This window comes from Tenebrio molitor, chromosome 9, assembly GCF_963966145.1.
Source record: "Tenebrio molitor chromosome 9, icTenMoli1.1, whole genome shotgun sequence".
Lineage (NCBI taxonomy): Eukaryota > Metazoa > Arthropoda > Insecta > Coleoptera > Tenebrionidae > Tenebrio > Tenebrio molitor.
Window position 1 is genome coordinate 2,571,286 of NC_091054.1, and position 22,648 is coordinate 2,593,933.

At 39.7% G+C, this 22,648-nt stretch overlaps 2 protein-coding genes across 2 annotated transcripts in view; one reads left to right on the plus strand and one right to left on the minus strand.

The window, feature by feature from the left end:
- lwr (lesswright) lies at positions 1–1,098 on the plus strand. The gene is made up of 5 exons (XM_069058135.1): positions 1–145; positions 209–275; positions 330–413; positions 468–730; positions 785–1,098. The coding sequence occupies exons 2-5, from the start codon at positions 210–212 to the stop codon at positions 852–854; spliced, it is 483 nt and encodes a 160-aa protein (XP_068914236.1). The 5' UTR covers positions 1–145; position 209; the 3' UTR covers positions 855–1,098.
- chas (chascon) overlaps positions 784–22,648 on the minus strand; it is a 27,536-nt gene continuing 5,671 nt past the window's right edge. Inside the window, exons 2-10 of the mRNA XM_069058131.1 lie at positions 20,550–20,642; positions 14,493–14,529; positions 14,277–14,446; positions 14,007–14,222; positions 6,859–7,336; positions 6,471–6,809; positions 5,914–6,420; positions 5,511–5,793; positions 784–2,694 (exon numbers count right to left, since the gene is read on the minus strand). Coding sequence (XP_068914232.1) covers positions 1,776–2,694; positions 5,511–5,793; positions 5,914–6,420; positions 6,471–6,809; positions 6,859–7,336; positions 14,007–14,222; positions 14,277–14,446; positions 14,493–14,529; positions 20,550–20,639 — 3,039 coding nt within the window. The 5' untranslated portion in view covers positions 20,640–20,642 and the 3' untranslated portion in view covers positions 784–1,775. The remainder of the gene's footprint in view (positions 2,695–5,510; positions 5,794–5,913; positions 6,421–6,470; positions 6,810–6,858; positions 7,337–14,006; positions 14,223–14,276; positions 14,447–14,492; positions 14,530–20,549; positions 20,643–22,648) is intronic.

A 22,648-nucleotide genomic window follows, 5' to 3' on the forward strand; every position in this document is an offset into this window, starting at 1 on the left:
TCTGCCAGTGATTTCCTTGTTCCCAGTATTTTGTCTGTCATCTGTCAAAAGAACAGCGGAAGATTGGAAGGCCGTTAAATTCCGTACAAAAATTCGTCCCAGTTCCCATTAAATACCCCAGTTGCACTTATTTCTGAAAATCAAAGTAAGCCCCAAGTGATTTACATCGATATTTCACATAATAATGCAACGTTCCTGTTAATTTCAGCATGTCTGGTATAGCGCCCGCTCGACTGGCTGAAGAAAGAAAAGCTTGGCGTAAAGAACATCCTTTCGTAAGTACAACCAAAGCGTGAAAGTTAATTTTTACAAAAGTACTGTAAATTTAGGGTTTCGTGGCGCGTCCGTCGAAAAGTCCTGACGGTTCTCTTAACTTAATGAATTGGGAATGCTGTATTCCTGGTAAAAAAGGGGTGAGTCAATCGGTGGTCGCGTTGCATGCAAGTTGTTGTATAATCTCGTTGCAGACACCATGGGAAGGTGGTAATTACAAGTTGCGCATGTTGTTCAAAGATGAGTACCCCAGCATTCCTCCAAAATGTAAATTTGAACCACCTTTGTTCCATCCAAACGTATATCCCTCAGGAACAGTGTGTTTGTCATTACTAGATGAGGAAAAAGACTGGAGACCTGCTATCACTATCAAACAGATTTTGCTCGGTATACAAGATTTGCTGAATGAACCCAATGTTAAAGATCCTGCCCAAGCTGAGGCCTACACAATTTATTGGTAATCGTTTTCATCTTGTTTTGATGAGTTCTCATGTGTATGTTTCTCTTGCAGTCAAAATCGTCTAGAATACGAGAAAAGAGTGAGGGCCCAAGCTAGAGCCATGAGCCAACAGGAGTGGTAGGGATGGCATTAATTTCTTTTTTTATCTGGCACGTATTGTTTCGTCATACCTTCCCAATGTCTAATGATTAAAGTTATTTATGTTCTGTGTATTTTTTTAAGTAAGATTTAGTTAGGGTTTAATGTAAAGGCGACCATTTTAAATAAACATATTATTTCATAAGTTTTTGTGCAACTAGAAATACTATTTTTAATTTGTGTAACTCTGGAAGTGAATAAAAAGTGACAAAATTGCCTCCAACTTACTCCATCTTGTTTTTTGATAGTAGTTCATGTGAAGATGGCGCTGGTGTAAATCTCCCAATTTTAAAATATATTTTTTAGTCTGTGGCCTTTATCATCGTAAAATGTCGTGCATTTGCATTATAAAAAGGTGAGAATGTTTGGTAATACAGGTAAAAATGAGCGCACAGATAATGTAGCGTGGGCTACTAATTGAGGTTAGGTTCGTGTTGGCCCCACTTACCCAAGGTACCAGTTTTGGAGAGGTAAAGTTGCAAATTTGCTGTTGGGTTACTCACAAAAAGGTTTGATTAGAGCCAAGGTCGTCAAGATTTAGCATTTTCAATGGGAGTTTGAAGGTCGCGACCAGTGACCATAAACTTAATAAAAATAGACTTGCTTCATTAAAAATTTTAATTGATGATAATAAGCTCGTATTTACAAATTATTTTGGCACATTCTATACCTCTAGGATTATTGGATTTGATGATTATTATTACGTTAGAAAAAAGTTTTAAATATGATACAAAAGTTTAGGGAATTTTAGCACCTAAAACTACCACACTAAAAAATGCCAAAACCCTTTTTTAAACAGAAAAAAACAAATCACAATTACAAAATCGCCATTAGTAAAAAATAACAAACTATTAACATAAATAATGACAGTTTATATGGCAGTATACAAAGTTAAGTGTTGGTGTTACTTCCTGTAGTGGCTGTTTCTGACTTCAATGACGACGGGGCTTCCCCCGCTGTATCTCCGTTCGGTTTCGTAGAATTTGACACTAGGATCGCCTCGATAGTGACTCTTCGTGACCGATTTGCTTTCGCTGGATTGGATCGTTTCCATGCTGCGGCCGTTCTTCGACGGAATAGTCTTCTTGGTGAAACTCTTGACCGTGTTGGTAACGCTGGGTCTCAACGGATCGTCGTTCCTCGTGGTGGTGTGATACGTCTCCGAGTAATCAGTGCTCGAGTTGCTTCCTCTCCTCAAGATCGACTGGGGTTGTTCCCTCAAACGCGTCGGGGGTTCGTAGATGTCTCCGTTGTACTTGTTCTTGTGGTGGTTTTTCTTCGGGGTGCTGTAGATCACAGCGTCCTCGTTCTCGTGCAGCGTCTGGAACAGTTCCGGCGCCCTATCCTTGAGACTCTTCATGAACACTCGCTTATTATCACTGGTGTTGTCACTGGTGCCGTTTCTTACAAAACGGTTCGTGTATACACTGTCCTCGTGGAGATCTTTCTGGCTTCTGCTAAGGCTGGAAATCAATCCAGGACTTTTGAGGCCGACGGGATTCTCTTCCAGTCTGTTCAAGTGGGGGTTGCTCGTGTACATCCCTGGTCGTCTGTAGTCGTTGGCGTGGACGTTCAAGCTCTTGCTCCTCGACAAGTTCGATTTGTAAGTCCGCGCCGGTTTCGCCGGCCCCAGCTGCCGCGAGACGGTGTTGATGATCGAGACGTTGATGGTGCTGTTCGATTTGTTGTTCTTTTCGAGCCTGGTCGGCGGCTCGTGGCGGGACATGTGCCGGGGGAGGGTCTGCGAGTTGCGCTCGTGGGGCGCCGAACTGTTCACCAGACGACTCGTGGATTTACTGAAGCGGCCGAGGGTACTCTGTGACCTGGAATGGTTGTCACAATTTAGATATCGGCTTATATGGGGCGCAGCCCACGACACCGCCGCCTTAAAATTCGACGCGTGGGCCAGCGTCGTACGACATGGGATGAAAGGACATTTCAGCGCGCCAAAAGGATCGGCTTTTTCCACGTCTCCTTTGCAGGTCAGACCCGACAGTCGGTTTACTATTTTGTGATTTGTTGGAAGTTGTGACACGGATTACCTTCGTGTTTAACAACTGCGTTCATATTGACAGGTTTACGTTCCACAAACAATAACGTCATAGTCATAAAGTGAGTCACAAAATTATGTCGCTTATGTCATGCCGACATACTAAAAATTATGAATGTACTTATTTAAAAATCAAATTTGAAAGTGACATAAGTCATTAAAATTGTTGCGGAAACAAATTTGAATTTGACAGCATCGACCATAGACAATAAAAGAGCTGGATTATACGACGTCATTGTTTGTAAAATCTCTATTGCATCTCTGTAAAATACCTATTCATTTGTGAAATGAGGTTTTGAAAAGGCTCCAAGAAAATTTAGTTGCATTACAAACGCCTGAAAATATTAATTTCTTTTGACATTTTTCAAACAGCAACAGTAAGTTAAAGAAAAGTTCATGAAAGTTGTAAATTACTTTAGCTATATGAATAAGGGAAAAAATCCTTTGGGAACTTTACCTATTTCATAAAAAAATTCAAAAATAAATTCTACGACCCGAATGATTCATTTTTGTCAAATTTGCTTAAAGTTGCAAAATTCAAGGCATTGATTTCTTTTGAAAAAATTGATAGTACAGTTAAGGTAATTAATTTCATTAAAATTTCTAATTTTAAATTTAGTTGTTTTTAGTAATTTGCTCACATTAATTTCATAAAAACTCAAAAATTTAATTATCAAATAATCTAGGGACTTTTGTGGGGTATGAGTTATTGGTGGCATTTCTGTGAAATTTAGATTAAATGTTTTAATTGTTAATTTTCTAACAGGAGCTCGCTAGAGATGCCAGACGTCGGCCAGCGTGCTATTACAGCAATACCAACGTAATACGTAAAAAAAAAAACAAAAACAGTTTCACAAAAAGTTCCTTTGTGACACTTCTTTTAGTTTCACAAAATGCTCTTTAGTCTTTATGATAACAAAGTAGAAAAAGTGTTTTAGAATTTAAAAAATGTTGACTAAAGCTATAAATCAGCCTTAGAAAGCTTTCAATTGAAAAGTAGGTGTGAAAGTTTTCAGCTCCAACTATAGTTACGTGATACAAGATTTTTTAAATGTTTGATATGTACAGAGACTTTAAGAAGACCTATTTCCCTATTTGACATTAATAATAAAATTTTAAATAAACTTTAGGCTAGAATATTCGTTGTTAAAATTGAATAAAACCACAAAAAAAATCTAGTTAGTTTTTTCATTAAAAAAAACTACTGAAAAATATGTATTGCCGTTGATACCTCAAAAGTGTGAAACTATATACCAATTAAATGCAAAAAAATAGAACTATACTGGATTCAGGAAACTCCCGACATGTCAAAGTGACATTTTGTCAAAGTGACATGAAACAATGAAAAGTATTGGTGTTTTTTTCTCTCGTAATTGGCACTGACCGGATTTTTTAACTTGAGACGACATTAAAAACATTCTTGGTTATGTTGGTTATGTTTATGCTGTTATAAAAATGAACCTTTTTGATGGTAAATTTCAAATTTGCCAAATTTCAGTGTTACCAACAGATTCAACCATTTTGAATGTTGCAAAAGTACCTTAGTACGTAAATGAATACCATTCAAAAATTTGTACTTGTTTATGTTTATTAATCAGCGTATCATAACTTATGTGAACCTCAAAAACACGAAACAAAGGTAACATAACCTCAAAAACGCATTTCTTTCTTTAGACGTAATTTTATTTTTGAGGACTGTTTAACTGAGTGCCCAGGAATCCTTCCACTTTTGAAAATTTTCCAAAAAAGCAATTTTTCGAAACAGTTGTGTCAGTCAGTCCCTGGAATAGCTGGACCCGACGTCCATGGTCACGGTAAATAATTACCCAATAGGCTTCTAGGTACAGTCTATTTTGCATGACTCATTCATTATATCGGTAAACTGGAATCGTGGTGGGAAGGCTAATCTTCTTGGAGTATTCTGGTAAGCGCGACACGTTCATCTCGCACAACTACTTTAGATATCTCTTACGAAACCGAATCGACAGTTTTCACCTTTTGCGAGCACTGTTTACCGAGCAAAGTGTCGCAAAAAGTGCCTCTCTTCCAGCACCCATCACCTATACTTAGCAATGATCTAATGTCGCCTGTCTATTTGCGTTAAACGAGAACGTCCGTGCAAAATGTTTACGATAAGGACGTCAGAACCTTGTTGCAGTTGCAACAACACGATTTCCACTTTTAGCGTCTATCTCAGTAGTGTTGCGACAGTCGCGCTAATTTCGTCAAGAATCTGACGAATTTTCACTTCGATCACAATCGGTAACATCCAGGCGATGATTCAGATAACTGTAGAATTTTTTCGCGTCGAAAATCCGAATTCACTTTCACAGTTCGAGTTGTTCTGAGACAAACTCGGCAACATCAATGTTGTTCGCCGAGAGTCGGCGGTGACTTTCACGTGATCAATCGCAGTGTAACAAATACAGGCGAACACGCCCACTCAGATGCAAATTCAACAATATTTATGGCCGTTTTCATTAATGAAACCACCTGTGCGACGCAATAGAAAACTTAATTAGCACGCCATATAAGTCCTTTGCCGTGGAACCGACCTCGTCATCGATGCGTCTCTCCCCCTTCACTCACCTGTGGTCGTCTTCTTTCTTCCTCGAGCTCCGCGCCGGCTTCACCCCGTCGTACTTGTTCTCTCTGCCGTAGATGCTGCCGCCGAAGGGGTCCTCGCCCAGGTAGTACCTCTGGACCGGCTGCTTGTTGTTCTCCATGGCGCCGTTGCTATGGTGGCCGATGTTGTTGTCGATCACGTGACCTTTCTGGTAGGAAGGACTCGGCGATCTCTTCGCCCTCTGTCTCGCCTTGCGCTCGGTGCTGGCCGAGCGGATCTTTCCGACTAATTTGCGTATCGACTGACCTGGACACAACAACACGATGATGTTATCCTTGCGAACTTGACTCGTCGAATGTCAATCGAGTGTGTCAACAGGTGTGGATTCGGCGAACGAACACGTGGGAGGGCGCGAAAAACACTCACCTATTATGTTCCCGCTCTTGGCTTTGGGAGGGTCCGGAGCGAAACGCGTCTTCTGCATCGCCTTCTTCTCGTTGACCACGGGGTTGGGCGAGGGGTTGGGCGGCGAGTAGTCCGGTGGTGGTTCCGCCATCGGCTCGCTGCAGCGACCGTTGGTCAGGCGGGAGTTCGTGTAGCGACTGCGTTCGTCGACTTGGTGACGACGGTCCGAAACTCGTTTTCGCTGTGGAGGTGTCGGTGTGATTTCCCGAATGGGGGAGATGCGGATCGGAGGAGGCATTGGTTCGCGGTAAGCGGGCATGGGCGAGCTGGTGCGGTAGTCTGGGATGGGGGAACGACGCGGGGGTGAATGGCGCGGAGGACGGTCCACCACCACGGGGGGCGAGCGCCGCTCCTGGTGGTACGTCACGGGTTCCGGCGGGTGGTACGTCGTGGGCTCGTGCACGTAGATCACGGGCTCCGGGTGGTACGCGCTCTGGACCTGGTGCCGATCCGACCACTGGCTTATCCCTGCAACCCACCACTGAAACTTACCGCAAAGTTTTGGCCGGCGCTCTTACCCTTGTAGTACTCCGAGTGCGGGGGTTTGTCGCGCTCCGGCTCCACCGGACTGTACACTCTCGGCCCGTTGTTCACCGTCGTGATGTACTTCTGCGGCGGAGTCTCGGCTCTGCTCGGCTGCGACTTGATGGTGACATTAAAAAAACTAGTTTTGGGTGGCTGTTCTTCATCGTCGATCACGGAATTGTTCGACGACCTTGATTCGCTCCCGAAATGGTGTTCCAGCCACTTGGACGTCTCCACCTTTCGCGTCTCCTCTTCTTGGTCGAAATCCAGGGGTTTCTTGGTGAGCGCGTCTTTCCTGTCCAGCGGAGAGATCCCGTTTTCCAAACCTGGAACTGCGCGTTTGGTCACGCCACTGCCGCATCTGCTGTCGCGATTTCTCACCTCTGTATCTGTGAGGCTGTCGAGTGTTGTTGGTCCTCCTCCGCGCTCTCGCGCTCAGCGAGTCGAAATCGGGCTCGTCTTCGTCTCCGCGCCGTTCCACTTCCATCGTCTCGGTGCGGAAGCGCATTTCGTGCCCGATTTTGACACCGTCGGCTAAGTAATCGACATCTTCTTGATCGCGTGTTTTCAAGTACCTCTGCGAACTCTCCTTGTAGAAGTCCTGTTCGGGAGCGTCTCCGGGCAGCTCGTCGTCTTTGACCTCTTCGTGTTCGGTGGTTCTTTGCGTCTCTGTCACGATCTTCCCGTCGGGCAGTACCGAGCTCAGTTCTCGCGTGTCTTCCGTGTCAATTACTTTGTTGCTCTTCGACGATTCGTGGATCAGACGAGGACCTGTCGATACCAGCGAGTGGCCATCTTTCGTCGTCCGGAGGACCTGCCGCAGATCCTTCTTGCCGGTTTTCACGGCGGCTAGGAATTCCTAGATCAAACAACGGACGCATCAGGAAATGACGTTTTCAAGGCTGCCGGTGCTAACTAGCCCCAACGACCTTGCCAAAGTCGCAGAAAACACATTTTCCGTACCGGGCACGGATTTATGGGTGCAGGGCGGATGGGACGCCGAGGTTTCCTTGCCCAAATTACCAAGACCAGTGAAGAAGAAGTGAAATTCACCGGTTTCAAGAATGCAACAATGTTGTCCTGATATCCTTACTTAAAAAACCGTTCAAAACCCCTTTAGACACTCTCCTTTAGCATGTTTATGTTAAAAACGGTGATAAGTTATACAACGTACCTGCTTGACATGCTTGAGACTTTTACTTGCTAACATTTTATTAATTGGACTTTGCACGGCAAACATATTTTTAACATTTCTTTTTGTTTGTTCAATATGTCTACTATTTTTTAGTCAAATAAATTTCTCACTAAGTAAATGTCGTTCTAATTATTATTGATGACAAATGAACCACTCCTTCTCCTTCTAAATGCGATTTGCAAGTTTCAAAGTTTCTCGATAAAGGAGTTATCCTTAAATCTATGTATCAGCATTTAGGAAACAGGTTTCAACATTTACTAAACACTGTTTGGTGTGAATTACCGTTCTGACGAATAATTTTTACATAAAAACAGCTTTAAGATTTTATCAAAATTAATTTTTGATTTCTCTGGGTACCAGCACAAAACCTTGAAAAGCTCCGGATGCTGGCATCCGTAAATTAGATTTTAAGTCAATCAGAATTACATTGTCTTCGCAGAAGGATAGATAATAATAACCGATGACTTAACCTCCAGAAGATATCAATCTAAAAATAAATACTATAAAGAAGATATTTAAAGGTGAATCGCCATTTTGTTGAAAAGTGGGGTTGTCTCTGTTGTTACAATAGAAAGTAGCGAAAAAGAGTGCAATTTTTGTCAATTTGACGTCGATTAATTCCCACGTACCTACGTCAAACGTGAGTGTTCAACCAATTAGAGCGCTTGCTTTCATCCAATCAAAAATGTTTATCGCGGTAAAAACGTCCTACTCTGGCATTGCATGCTACTCCTGTCAGATTCTCAAATTGTTTTTAATAACTGTATTATAAATAAATAATTACCTAAACCTAAACATTTTTGCTTTAGACTCTGGAGCTAAAGCTTTCGGGCCTGAACAGACTACAAATGCCCAAATTCAACTCGTAAAATTGTCAAAGCAAAAAGTTTCCGTAAAATTGAAAAATTTATCATATACAGTGCATTTTTTTAACTGTTGCCATAGGGAATTGCATGGTAAAACTTATACCCCCTGTTAACTTTTGTTCTGATGAAAATATTCAAACCATTTTTGGAACAAAGTTGGAAGATTTTTTATACTATCGGATAGATTACAATTCAATATCCTAAACTGTCGAAAAAGTTGTGAAAAAATATTTCTAGCGCGTCGGAATAATAGTTCGTCGAGCGGCCGCCAGAATAGCGTCCCTGTCGGCTCAACTCAAGGTTGGTAGAACTGACTAATTTGTATAATAGGTTGCCTCGTTTCCATTTAAAGCAATAGTCTGAATTTTTTCCCCCCGCAAAAGTTACTCGTGACGTCACAGTGTACTAAACTTTTACTACAGAGTCTGTCGATCATGCATTAGGTGTTCCTTCGCTAGAATAAATCCCAAAAAGCCACCCAATAAACTCCACGGAGCTTATAAACCTTAGGTTCTATTCGAACACCCAAAATTTCTGGGTTGATTTTACGTCACGAGTTACTTTCCCCCCCCGCCCCGCAATTTTCAACGAGGCAACCTATTATACAAATTAGTCAGTTCTACCAACCTTGGCTCAACTAGCACCTGAGATCTGACCATTTCCACTTTTAACTTTTGTCACTTTCATTTAAAAAATAAAAATGTTTACATGTTCTGCCTTCCAAAAGCTAATTTAATCATAGCCTCGAGGAGATCTTGCTATTTATTTTTTAAATGAAAGTGACAAAAGTCAAAAGTGGAGATGGTCAGGTGCTGGTTGAGTTGAGCTGACAGGGACGCTATTCTGGCGGCCGCTCGACGTACTATTATTCCGGCGCTCTAGAAATTATTTTTTTCACAACTTTTTCGACTGTTTAGGATATTGAATTGTAATCTATCCGATAGTTTAAAAAATCTTCCAACTTTGTTCCAAAAATGGTTTGAATATTTTCATCAGAACAAAAGTTAACAGGGGGTATAAGTTTTACCATGCAATTCCCTATGGCAACAGTTAAAAAAAATGCACTGTATAATACAATAAGTGGTCTAATTTTTTCCGACAAAATTTGTCATTTAAGACATGAGTAGCTTTTGCAACGAAAATTACACGAGTCGACGAAGGAGACGAGTGTAATTTTCCAAAAGCAAAAGCTACGAATGCCTTAAATGACAAATTTTACAGAAAAAATTAGACCACGAATTGTACTCGACTTGACAATCCACCGAAATTTTTTTTATCGAGTTGACCTAATAAATTTGACGTTTCATTTTGACATAAATTTTTTCGCTGAAAAACCACTAGTTGTTTTTTCACTCAGCTGGTTGTTTTTCACTCTACTCGGTGTTTTTTCACTATAAATCAATTTGATTGGTCCAAATTTGAAAAATGCTGCAATTCGATTGGTTAAAAATTTTCGAGTTGGATTGTCAGATAAAAAAATTAGGTCTTGTTATTTTTTTTACCTTCGACAAAAACGAGACTTCCTTTTTGAGGGTGACAAATATGAGTATAATGGATAACTATTTACGATAGAAATACTACAAAGTGTTCCAAAATGATTGTGGTACCATCGGATAGCAAAAAAAAACTGGTCCGAGTTGTTGCTTTAGACACTTCCAAAACACAATCAAAAATGTAGTTTTGGAAGTGTCTATAGTAACATACTGTACTATTCCGGACACGGAATCTTGGCCAACATTTTTTGGACATTTATAAAAAAAATTATGTAACCCAGTCCTTAGTGTCATTAATAAATGACAATTATTAAAAATCACTTTGACGTTTTTCTTGTGACATCAAAAAAGCAGGGAAATGGTATTATCGAGTCAAAAGTTGGGTTATATTCAATAAAGGCCAGTTCACACATATTTGTCAGTTAAATGTCAGTCGTGGCCAAGATTCCGTGTCCGGAATAGTACAGTTGCGGCCACGGAATTTTGGCCGTCACTTTTATGTCAATTAAAAAAAAATTGATGTAGTCCATGCTTTATTGTCACAATGACTTTTGGAATTGACATCCAAAATTTTGTCAATGTCATTCAAATTCATTCAAATAGTTGCGAACACGTTGCGAACATGCTACCAGTACCCTATTTCAACAAAGCGCAGATAATATCCCTGTTCCAAGATTGCACGAAATGAGGAAGCGCGTTTCCTTGTAAGTCAGTCAGTATCAAAATCACAAGTCTTGTAATAGCAGAAAGTGAGGTTACGAATACTTAAGGGCCACTTTACATCTCAATGGAATGACAAGTGACGGCCAAAATTCCGTGGCCGTAATTGTACCAGGGTTTTTTTGCTATCCGATTGTACAATTGGTTGAAAAAACGGGAACTGTCAGAATAAAATTGACACATTTTTACAATTTTCTCATAGTGTGAAACCTTCATGAGAGATAGGTTAGAATTATGGTCCAAATTCAATGACACTTTTAAAAAGTATTTGATAAGCATTGTCAAATAGACAAAATTGACAAATGAACAAAACCAAATTTACGTTAGGAAAATTTCTATTCATGTTTTTTTTTTGGAACCAACTGTACCGTTGGGTACTTGGATCAGAAAAATAGTATGCCACTTTTCGACGATAAGATCTCACACTACACCACACCAAACATGACTTCCAAGCCGCTGGGAAGTGTCAAATATCATTTCTGTCATTTATTGTTCGTTGTCTGTTGTCAATATTCAAAAATTCACAAGAAAGTGAAATGATACCTCGGGTTGACCCAACGAAAACTAGTCAAAACATTTGATTATTCTAAGCAGTTGTAATTAATTTAAAGCCATTAGAAACTGATTTACTTATAGTTAATATTTTTTGATTGATAAACCTAACCTCTCATACTGTCATTTTGACTGTTTTTGATAGTTGGTATCATTTTTCTAGTATGCATGCGCCAAAATTCGAAACACGCAAGTTGTCCAAACCTACCTTGATAGCACAATAATTTTGGAACACTTTGTATAGTCTGTGTTTTAATCAAAGAACCACGACCCGTTGATTTAGGTTTGCAATAATAAAATTCTACTAAATCTAGGGAATTTAATGATATCTATTGGCTAGACCAGCCAATGCCTGTCATTTTTAATGCCCGGACACGGAAACTTGGCCACAACTGACATTTAACTGACAAATATGTGTGAACTGGCCTAACCTAACCCAACTTTTGACTCGATAATGCCATTTCCCTGCTTTTTTGATGTCACAAGAAAAACTTCAAAGTAATTTTTAATAATCGCCATTTATTAATGACACTAATGATTGGTTTACATCATTTTTTTTAGAAATGTCTAAAAACTGTTGGCCAAGAATCCAAGATTATTAACATGCTGCGCTACTAATACTAATACCTCTACATAACCTCAATTTTCATGTGATGATATTTTTCACCCTAGGTCAAAAGTGTATTTTGGGTGTAAATTACGGTGTTGGTGGTTCTTTGACTAAAAAAACAAACGATATTTGCTATAACGAGGGACGAAATAATAATTATTTTGCGTTTTTCAATCCAGTGTCATAAAAATATCTCTTCAAATTACACTGGAAATTTTTTGATACACTGTTATCATGCAGTAATTTCTCCTGAAATCTGTCAACTGAGTTTTTCTCGTCAAATTCCTTTCTCAATAAATAAGCTTTTGTTGAAAAAGTTTGGTAGTGCACAATTTTCTCCAACATTCTTGATGACTGATGGTTTACAAAACAGAAACAAACTAAGAAAATTTTTATAAATCTGAGAAGAAACTCAGTAAAATATTTTTGAAAGATCTAATACTGTTAGTACCTGTCTTTATTAATGGGACGAAAGTTGTCATTGGTTATTGAAAGATTTGATGGTAAATAGTTTTCTCAAAACTTCTTGGAAATCGTGACAGAGGAGGAATGTTCATAAGTTAGAAATAAAATCTCTCTGTAGGTAGAAATGAATGACGAAAACAAAGAGAAGTACTGGAACAACTTTTTCAACTTACTCATCGAGTGAGCAAGTTCGATTGGTTTTTACCGTGATCTGCTCTGCTAGATCTCTTAATTACCCATCTTCAGAGAGAACATAACAATTTACCGCCGGTGCAGTTTTCCAAATCTTACCTTTTTCGGTACCACCCTGTTCTCTGGTCTCAGTGTGGGTATCGATAAATGAGTGCAAAGAGCAAAACATCATCTAGGAGATGATCCGCATCCTCACTTTCCCATCCGCCCTTGCTTCGTCGCAACTCCACGCCATCCCTGTCCCAAGCGGATGGCGGAGAAAGTCGCGTCATCCCCACGATTGATACAAACAGGAAACGTTTTTTGTTTTGACGTGAACATCTCGATTGATCGCCCATTAAGATTTCACCGAATTCGGGCCAATTATGCAATCAGAAACCACGTATATCGCATACGGTCGCTATCGATATTCGCGCACTTTCTCCCAATGGCGGCGTCGTCGCGTAATCGGTTCGGTTTCCTGGCGGAAACGCCAGAAAAGCCGAGAAACGTGGCCCCAAGGGTCGACAAACCGGCCCGTGCTGTTTCCGGGGAGTGCCGCAAGGGCGCGCGCTGGGCCCGATTCTGTTCGCTTTTGGACGGCCTTGACGTAATCGGCACGGCGGACAAGTGTGCGATTTCGTCACAGCCAAGCGGATCACGCTTAAATGTCGCAAGGCGAGATCCTTCCAAGTCTGTCAACTAACCGAATAATCGCGGAGGACAATTAGCCGGCCGGGGCCCGGTTATTACTGCCGACTGGTAATAATCGTTGCGATTTCTCTAGCTAGAGCGTTCTCTTTCGAAACTAAGACTCCGTGAAGGCTACGGCTGGGATTGTTGTCGTGGTGATAACAAACAGAATTTGTTGCGAGCGTAATTTAGCAGAGCGAGAGACCTGCAGCCGGATTTTTTCCGAAGGAGTCCGTGACGTAATCCAATTCACAACGTTTAAACGCTCGAGAAAGTAATAATAATTTGAACAATGCATTGTTGAGGCCATGCAAAAAGACGGTTAAATGTCAGAGATATAAATAGCATCATCGCGGCGTCGAATTTGACGAAACTGGAGGAATCGCGGCCATTAGTACGTGCAGGAATGCGAGCCGCAAGGGCCGTTCCTGCAGCGGACGCGGCGCTTTTCTCGGGACACTCGACAGAAGAAAAATACGTACTTTCACACAAATACCACACACTTATCACTCGATTAGCACTTGTGTCTTTGTTGGTGTGCCCGTGCTGGTTGCTTGGTTTCAAGTCTTCGGCGGTGAACGGTTGTCTGACTGGTCGTGGAGGCCCCGTCTTCTCTCTGCCCCCCTCGGATACAGGGACGAATCTCGATGGCCATCGCTCCAGCACAATAACAAAACCCGCCGCCACATGCACACGCGCTCGCGATCGCACAAAGGGCGAATGGTACATCGTGCCTGACCTATCAGGCGTCGACATTTCCTTACCTCGTCGGTGATGTCGCCGAAATGCTGGACGTCCTCCGTCTCCTTCACCTCCTCCGTCTCCTCGCGCGACACCACCCTCTTCTCTTTCACCTCTCTGACGACGCCGTCGGGGTTCGCCACCGACACCCACTTGGACCCCGGCTCGGCCAGTTCCTTCCCAACCAGACCCTCGAGAGCGCGGGGACCGTCGGCCTCGTCATCCCCCAGTTTACGCAGCTGCAACGTTCAAAAACGTCAAAACATTCTTCCCTAACCCTTGTCGAGACGTACCTCCGTCTGGTGGTGCTCCTGCGTCTCGGTGTCTTCGGTGGTGTTGGTGGTGACCAAAGGGCCAGAGTCCTCGACCACTTTGCCATCTTCCAGGACCACTTGGCGCTTCACTCGGGTCTCGATCTGCTTGGTGTTGGTCACTTCGGTCTTCTTCTTGCTCACCCATTCCTCTGCTGGTGCGTTAGAAAGAGCGACTGAGTTTGGTGCGGTACTTACCCTCTTTGGTGGTGGCGAAAGTCTCTCCGGGCTCGACCTGCGCGACAAAGAGGCCTGGTTCAATGAAGATCCTCGAGCAATAAGTCACTTTTTTGGCGGGAATTTGTGAGCGACCTCTAGGGTCGTCGACGAAGACTATAACCACCATTCATAGCACAGGACAATCTTGAAGAGGTGTTCGCGTTTCGGCCGGGCAAACGGACGACGTCTTCCAGCTAATTAAGTGCCGACACGTCTCTATTGTAATTAAGACAATAAGAGGTGGCGCTGGTGCGGCGCTTTCTAACCTTCAAAACGACGCACGATTGAAATTGTAAACATCCGGCGATTGAATCGATTCGAAAGCCGTTCGACGTTTATAGACAGACATAAATTAAACCTCCGTTTAGGTTTTATTATGAGTCCGTGGCAGGTTGTCGTGTTTATGAACAATTACGTTTATTGCGCTCGGTCTCACGTGATTAAACATGTACTCTGCACACTCCGCGCTAAAAAAATCTTCTAATACGTTTATTTTGCCAGTTTATCCGGAATCTTGTGAGACTAATTGCACTGTTATGTAACCGCCATCAAATTATGTCATTATTTAATCGGGTCGTAACGCAACTAGTGGCACATTCGGAGACACGCACCCATCTCAAGCTCGAACCAGACTCACTACTGATTCCTGAAAAATTTAGAAATTTTCGCCGTTTCCCACAGACAATAATGGCTTTGCGCAATTCGTCGCAGGCGACATAATTAAAGACTTAGACAGAGAGAGCGAATTTCATATTATACCCACTCGGGAAGGTTATATTATAAATAGAAGGCGAACCTTCAACAATTAGTCGCTGATTTGCATTAATTTTAATTAGCACGAGCCGGACGCGTCTCCCATTGGTCCAATTAGGGCCGAACGCACAACGCCACCAAATTCACCGGTCCACGCACCTTCCCGCGTTATTTCCGTCCCATTTCCTCAACCGACTCTACTGCACTAGAACCATTCAGAACTCTTTACTACCGACTTTGCGGAATATCCACACTCACACACGTACACGCCGTGATATTGTTACATCACACTGTATTGTTCCACCTGTGTTGTATTCAATACCGTCCCAGTTGGCCGCGCCTCGATCGAACAAGTGCATTTTCCAAAAGTGCGATCCAACATGGCCGCGGAAAAAACGGAATCAAGGGGGTGGCATTTTAGATGTGGAAAGAGGCGGGCGCGGTTGACGGCGGAATGTTGTAAGTTGCTCACTTTCAGTTTCTGTGATCTATCCTGAATTTTGAAAGTAGCGTGAGAACAATGCGGACGATTTGGATCGCGGGACAGTGCGGTTCGTCGGGCGCGACGCCACTGGGCGAGATCGGTTTGACGTTAAAAGTGCTCAAGCAATGACCATCAAAGACGAGTTAATTGAATTGAGCAAAATAAGTCATTATAGAGCAATTTAAGGACGCGCAACTTTCCGTTGCTAACGGTTTTTTGCTGCATCGTGGAAACAAATATTGGCAAAAGTATGAACAGAGTGATCGGTGCGTTTTGCGTAAATTATTAATTTAAGTGGTTCGCACATATTCGGGTTTCTCCAGATTTATGTTTTGTTTCAACGAAAAGTATTTCGAAATCAGTCGTGACTTAATTGTTGCTTTAAACAATTTATTTGGTACTAAATTTTTTCTGCTTTATTGTTGCATTGTGAAATGACAATGATAAATGCAGTTTCCAGTTGTTACGTGTGAATTTTTTTTAGAAACAAAAAGGGAAATGACTTAATTTTGCAGATTTGAATTGCAAATTAATTCTTATAAAATTGTATTGTTTATTAAAAACAAATTTCAATAAACGGCTGAAGTTACATTTTTATTTTATTTGTATCCACCTTTTACACTCAAATATAAAAAAAAAAACAGAAAAAAAACAAGCTTAAACAATAACGAGGCATTGATAAGAAATATGCTTTGGTGAGTCCTACGATGTTATAGTTCTTTTAACCTTGAAAATAATAATTAGGTTGGTATCTCAATCCATCATTCAAGTCACTCAACACTTTTTAAAAATCGCTATAACTCATGAGATTTTCGACATCTTTACAATTTAAAGATAATTTGTTATAAGTTTGCCCGTCGTAAAAATTTTAAAAACACGTTTTTTATTAGGATGCAATCAAAAGTAGTGGTTTTATCTATTTTTTATCTAAAAGATAATGCTAAATGTTCACATAAAACTTATGCCATTTTAAATATCATTAAAAAAGAAAACTTTTGATTGCCATCGTTCGCGTTTCGCTTTTGTTCAAGGTTCTCTGCCCGCTCATTGGTCGGCCAATGAGCGGCCGTTCGCGCCGCGTTTGGTCCCAACTTTCCGACGAATAGGTGACGCCTGCCGAAATTCGTCCCACTTTCGTTCACGCTCTAAACGTATTCGTTTCGTTCACTCCGCTCATATCCCTTTACAAACAAGACTGTGGCACCGTAAAAGCGAGCTGGACAAAAAGACGATGCTCTTCTTCCAGAGGACCGGTGGTAACACATGGAATATGCAAAGAAAATCATCATATTCCAATTATAATTATTTTGAAGACCTAGCTTTGAAGACCTATCATTATCCAAGGATTAAATTTCTATAATAAGTTTTTCTTTGTATTTTTCTTCTAGCAATAAACCATTTTGGAACTGTCTCATTTAAATTAATTTAATTATTAATTTATTTTATAAGCAAATCCGTAGGAAGGTAAACCCGAATATGTAATAAAATACAGGTGTCCTCGAAATGAATGTCAAAAAAAATCGATAGTTGGTGACGATGGATAGAAGTTAAATACATTTCTTTTTCTAGTAAAAGTTTTTTGGTTTTTGAGATATAAAGCACTGAGTTCAAGTATGTAATTGAGAAAAAAGAAAAAAGATACTGGAAATTTCGGGCAAATTTTTAATGCTTTATATCTCAAAAACAAAGACTTTTACTAGAAAATGTTTTTGTACCTATTTTCTATTCTATTTCTATTCATCGCCAACCAACTACCGATTTTTTTTTAACATGCATTTCGAGGACACCCTGTATAACGAATTCCTATCGTGAATAGAAAATAAGGTCAGTGCCGAATTAATTATTCCATTAAGTAGTATCCAACAAATTATTTGAGAAATAAAACACAATAATAAAATGTTTGCAAGAATACAATTTGCAATATGTAATTTCAAAATGTTTCAAGATGTTGGATGTTTTCCTCTCCTACATTAATTTTAATGTTATTTTAATCATTATCATCATCATCATCATGATTAGATCCTTTAGAGAAGTAATAAAAAGAGGGATCATATGAAGAATTTGAATTTCGAATGAATTTTGACATTTTGATTTTTTCAAAAAAGTGAGTGTCACATAATTCCAAAAATTGAGTGTTGTATAACACATCAGTTTTGTTTTCGATGGGCCACCTGTATATTACTGACTTCCCCTCACTTTTATCAGTAACTGATACACTACGTTCTAATAACACCTCTATAAGTCTTAGATACTTAACCTTTCAAGTTATTCAAAGTTGTAATAATACTTAAGTTGTAAAGTTCAAAAAATATCTCCTTATGTAATTTATCACGTGGTAATGACACTCTAAAATTAACATATTACGTATTATTGGCAAAATTGTTGAAATTCCTAAAACGAGTCTATAGAATCGTTACAATTTTAAAATAATGAAAGGATCACAGAAAGAGTTGTTCTACACTAAATTGTCGGGCATCGTTGGCGTCTCGATTTTGTTCAAGGTTCTCGGCCCGCTCATTGGTCGGCCAATGAGCGGGCTCCGTTCGGTCTCAACTTTCCGACAAACAGGTGACGCCGGCCGAAATTCCTCCCACTTTCGTTCACGCCCTAAACGTATTCGTTTCGTTCACTCCTCTCCATTTACAAAAAAGACTGCCACACCAAAAGTACTTCGTCAGAATCCCAAAAACTTTTCCTACTGAGGTACTTTCACGAAAACAACGAAAAGGAAGTGGTGAAGCCAAGTTTCGATTTTCAAGAAATTCCTTCAAATGCTTTTAAATCCCAATTCATTGCCCATTTTTTTTCCTGCGCCACCTACAGAAAAACTGAACTCTCTTTTATAAATTTGAATATTTTCTTGTATCATTAAAGTTCTGAAGTGGCACCTGGTCATGTTTGAAAAGGTTTTTGCCAAGTTCAAAACATTAAACCAGTTCTTAATGACTCAACGTGAATCACCTATTTTAATATTTCATTCTCATCCTTATGGACTTTATTTTTCAATTTTACCAATATAAAAAAAGATAAAATCTTCTCAACAATTAATAGACTAATTCTGACCAATCAAAAACATATAATACATCGTCCCTATTACAAAAATTGCAAAATTGAGTCAAAACCAAAATTAAAAAAATATAAAGATGTCGCTTGTAATGTTTCTAGCACAGGTTTCTATAAATACGTATCATTTTTCCACGGCCTCCCAAATACACTCGTCTCTTATCCTGGCCAATTGCATTCGAAAAATGTCTGTTTTTGATAATTGCTATTGATAACGTAGAACATATAGAACGCAAAGTCCGTTGTAGATTTTGGAAAATCATACTCATAATATATTTCAAAACGAGTCTCTAGGAGGCCGTGGTTTTTTCTTTAAATTGTGACAGTAAATAAATGTCAAATTATAATTGTCCAGTTTTTAAATGTTTTAATAAAAACTTCTCTCAGCACCGCTTTCCGAACCCTTTGAGAGATCGAATCAGATAGAAATCCTTTTGCCAAAATCCATACATAGAAAACTAAACGCTAAAAGACAAAGAATTTTTAATAAGTTATCGAATTTGTGGAATTCATTTTGGTCCAGAAGATTTTACCAGTGATGGAAGACTAAGTCGTAGTGCCTATCCCGAACAACCTGCTTTTGAAGGTAAATAACAGTCAATTTTTTTAAATGTATTTTTCTCCTTGTAAAAATAAATCATTTTAAATATTAACTGATGTTGTTCTTATTAGAAAAAGTATCTACCTTCAATACAATTTAGTAAAATATACCTAGTACGGGGTGATCAATAAGGACTGTTTAAGTTGGTAACACTGGATCGTATTTTAAATCGTATAACAGGAGTAACTTCCGGTTGTTGGTGGCTTGTCGTTGTTAATGCTATACCTATATCAGATATTTGTCAAATAAACCAACAAAACATATCCAGTTACAGTGTTATAAATAAAAATTTTCTTAATTGTATTGCCAACTTAAACAGTCCTTCTTGATCACCCGGTAGTTTATTTGACGAGTTTGTGTGTAAATTGGGCCTTTTTTGGCACTCGTGGGCCTTTAAAACGCTCGTTAAGTCCCAATTTACACACGAACGAGTTGAATACAACGTTTTTTTGTTCGACGAGCCCCTTAACGCCTCCAAATCGCTTAAAACCTTTAAAATTAGCTTGACGTTTCGTTTTGACAAGTTGTGACATTTATCAAAATCCGTTCACATAGAAAATTCTCAAATTCTGACAGTGTCGAACAAAAAAAAATAATAAAATCCAAATACTTAGCCCCAAAAATACAGAGGGCGCTCTTGTTTTATTTCAAAATTCCCTGAAGTTTGCATTCTATATACGACAATTATATTAGGTATCTATGGGTGGAGTCCCATTAAGCCTCCACCCAGTGTTTCACGAGTTAAATAAACTATTAAGAGAAAAGATCTGTAAATTTACCATAATTACTGGTGTCTTAATTCTAGATCGTGTGAGTCTACGGCCCTAGGCTCTGTGTGCACGTTCTCGTCGATATCTTTCGCACCATTTATTTATCGGTTTTCCTCGACGTCCAAGGTCCGTTGTGATTTAAAACCGTAACCGTCAAATCGATTTAGTTCGAACGATTAAAATCGTGCTAAATTGCGTTACGCTATTGACGTTCCAAGATGATAAAGGTCACCGAGGTGTGTCTTGCACCAGTCGGATTATTGGCACGATGAAACTTGTGTAAATAAAACGCACCAGCTCGCCACACGCGCGTATATTTGGTTGTCTACGTCGTTCAAGATTGTCCTTTGAAGGATTTGTCTCACCAGTTCCAGTCCTTCGGGTGGTCCAGCCTCGTAGCGCCTGACCGTGGTCAGCCTGTGGTCCGGCGGCAGGAGACTCGCAACTTCCGTCATCTCCTGGAATCACAACGGGACAATTAGAGGCGGCACGAGCGATCCTCCATGTAAAAACAATGGGGTCGGCAGTAAATCATGATGCGCCAACAAGTGTAAAATCGACGAAAGTGCGACGTTATCAACGACACAATGCGCCATTGTTATATCCCGACGCGTGAAAGAAGAAAATCAAAATGATATTTCGTTGCGCAACGGTTGTTGGCTTCCCACGGGTCGACAACAATTTTGGGAAAACATAACACAAGGATTTCCTAATTGATATAACAAACACGTTTGAATGTCAAGTGATTTGGCGGATTCTGTTCTCATTTTGTGTTGTAATCGAATATTTGCGAAAAGAATTCGTTTTCGCAACTCGGACACAAAAACACAATGGATTGGAAAATGTGGCAGGTGAATTGGACGATATTTCTTTTTATTTTCGACACATCCTTGACCCGGATTGTCTATTATTGCGATTTGATGCGAGCCGCACATGTGCCCAGGATAACGATGGAATTAATTAATTTGTCTGCTGGGGACGGGTTTGGTTAATTAATAAGTTTGGATTTGGCACGCGCCATAAATGTTAACGTTTGTTTGTTCGATTCACGGAAGTTGCTCACGTCACTTTGGGATTGTTTCGCATTTCTGTGCTAGAATAACAGTTCGGAGAATGTTGCCACCAACCCGAATTATATGCAAATTTGGTTGCATACCGAGTGGAAGTAATGAATCATCCAAGAATTTTTTCTCTTCACATATTTTAAATTTTTTCACTATGCCACCGATCTCTGCTAGGTGAGAGGAATTTACCACGATTACTCTTCTTTTGCACCTTTTTAAACACCGAGTAATGGGACAAATCACGTCACTTTTGCCATATAAATACCACGTGTAATATTGACACTCATGCTATAAATATTTGATCAGCCATTCCTTTCTTTTTTTTTATATAGTCCAACACTATCCGACTTCTGTTTTCTTATTTTGAAAAATATCCCAACCAATAAAAATCGTCAATAACCATTTTACAAAGGCGGTTTTTTTTACAATCTAATTAACAAATCTGACGTAAAACCAAATTCTCTTTAATTGTCCTTGAGATGAATGTTAAATAGCAGACCGTCTGGTTATTGTTTTCTTAAATAACACCTCGCATAGTCAATAAACGATTCAAGCATTTCAACGACCACTAGGAGGTATTGAAAGATAATTATCTCGCTGATTCATATTGATTTGATTTCTATTTAATTACTGATACTTACGAGAACGATTACCATTTTTAGATCACCAAGTTTATCATTTGGTAATAATTGTTTCATTGATTTAAAAATTAGTTTCGAAACTTATCATTTTCATAATCAATTAATTATTGATGCAAACTTGCCCCATTTTGCAGAAACATATGCACAAAAAATTAATGATGCTGAAATACCGGATAAACATTATAGGTACATCCTCAAATAAATTATCTAATTTTTTAATTGAAGCCCACCGAAGAAATCACAGAATTTCTCAATAGTTTCTCTGCTGATATTATCTTTTTAATTGGATGTACTCGTATGATTTTGAACGTAAATTGATTCAGCAATAAAATCGATATGTATTATTATGCTTCGAACATTTAAAAATTTTAAACAAGTAAAATCAGTGGGGTATTAGTACGCCCACGACCTCTGGAAATATTTACTTAAAGCAGACCGCAAAAATCTTAATTATTTATTGTGACAGGTAAGGTTAAGCCTTTACGATGCTTTTATTGTCGTGTTTATTGTGTAAGTACTAATAATAGTTTCTAAACAGAGAAAGCGATTTTTTGGTTTCAATAAATTTTACTGGCAGCAAAGGAATTTATTAATTACGCATGAAGGAATAAATATTCACTTAACAGCATCATTCATTTGTAAATAATTTTCAAATAATAAGAAAAAAACTTGTTCTATGGTTCGTAAGAGTTTTCACAAAATGTTATTAACTGTCGTGTACTGGTTTAATTCGTTCTTTCAAGAGTTTCTATTATGCTG

Excerpts from the sequence above, each read along its gene's own strand:
- lwr (XM_069058135.1), top strand. The coding sequence starts at position 210 with ATGTCTGGTATAGCGCCCGCTCGACTGGCTGAAGAAAGAAAAGCTTGG. Across the intron at positions 414-467 it reads GTATTCCTGGTAAAAAAGGG|ACACCATGGGAAGGTGGTAA; the intron begins GTGAGTCAATCG and ends ATCTCGTTGCAG. Across the intron at positions 731-784 it reads GAGGCCTACACAATTTATTG|TCAAAATCGTCTAGAATACG; the intron begins GTAATCGTTTTC and ends TTTCTCTTGCAG.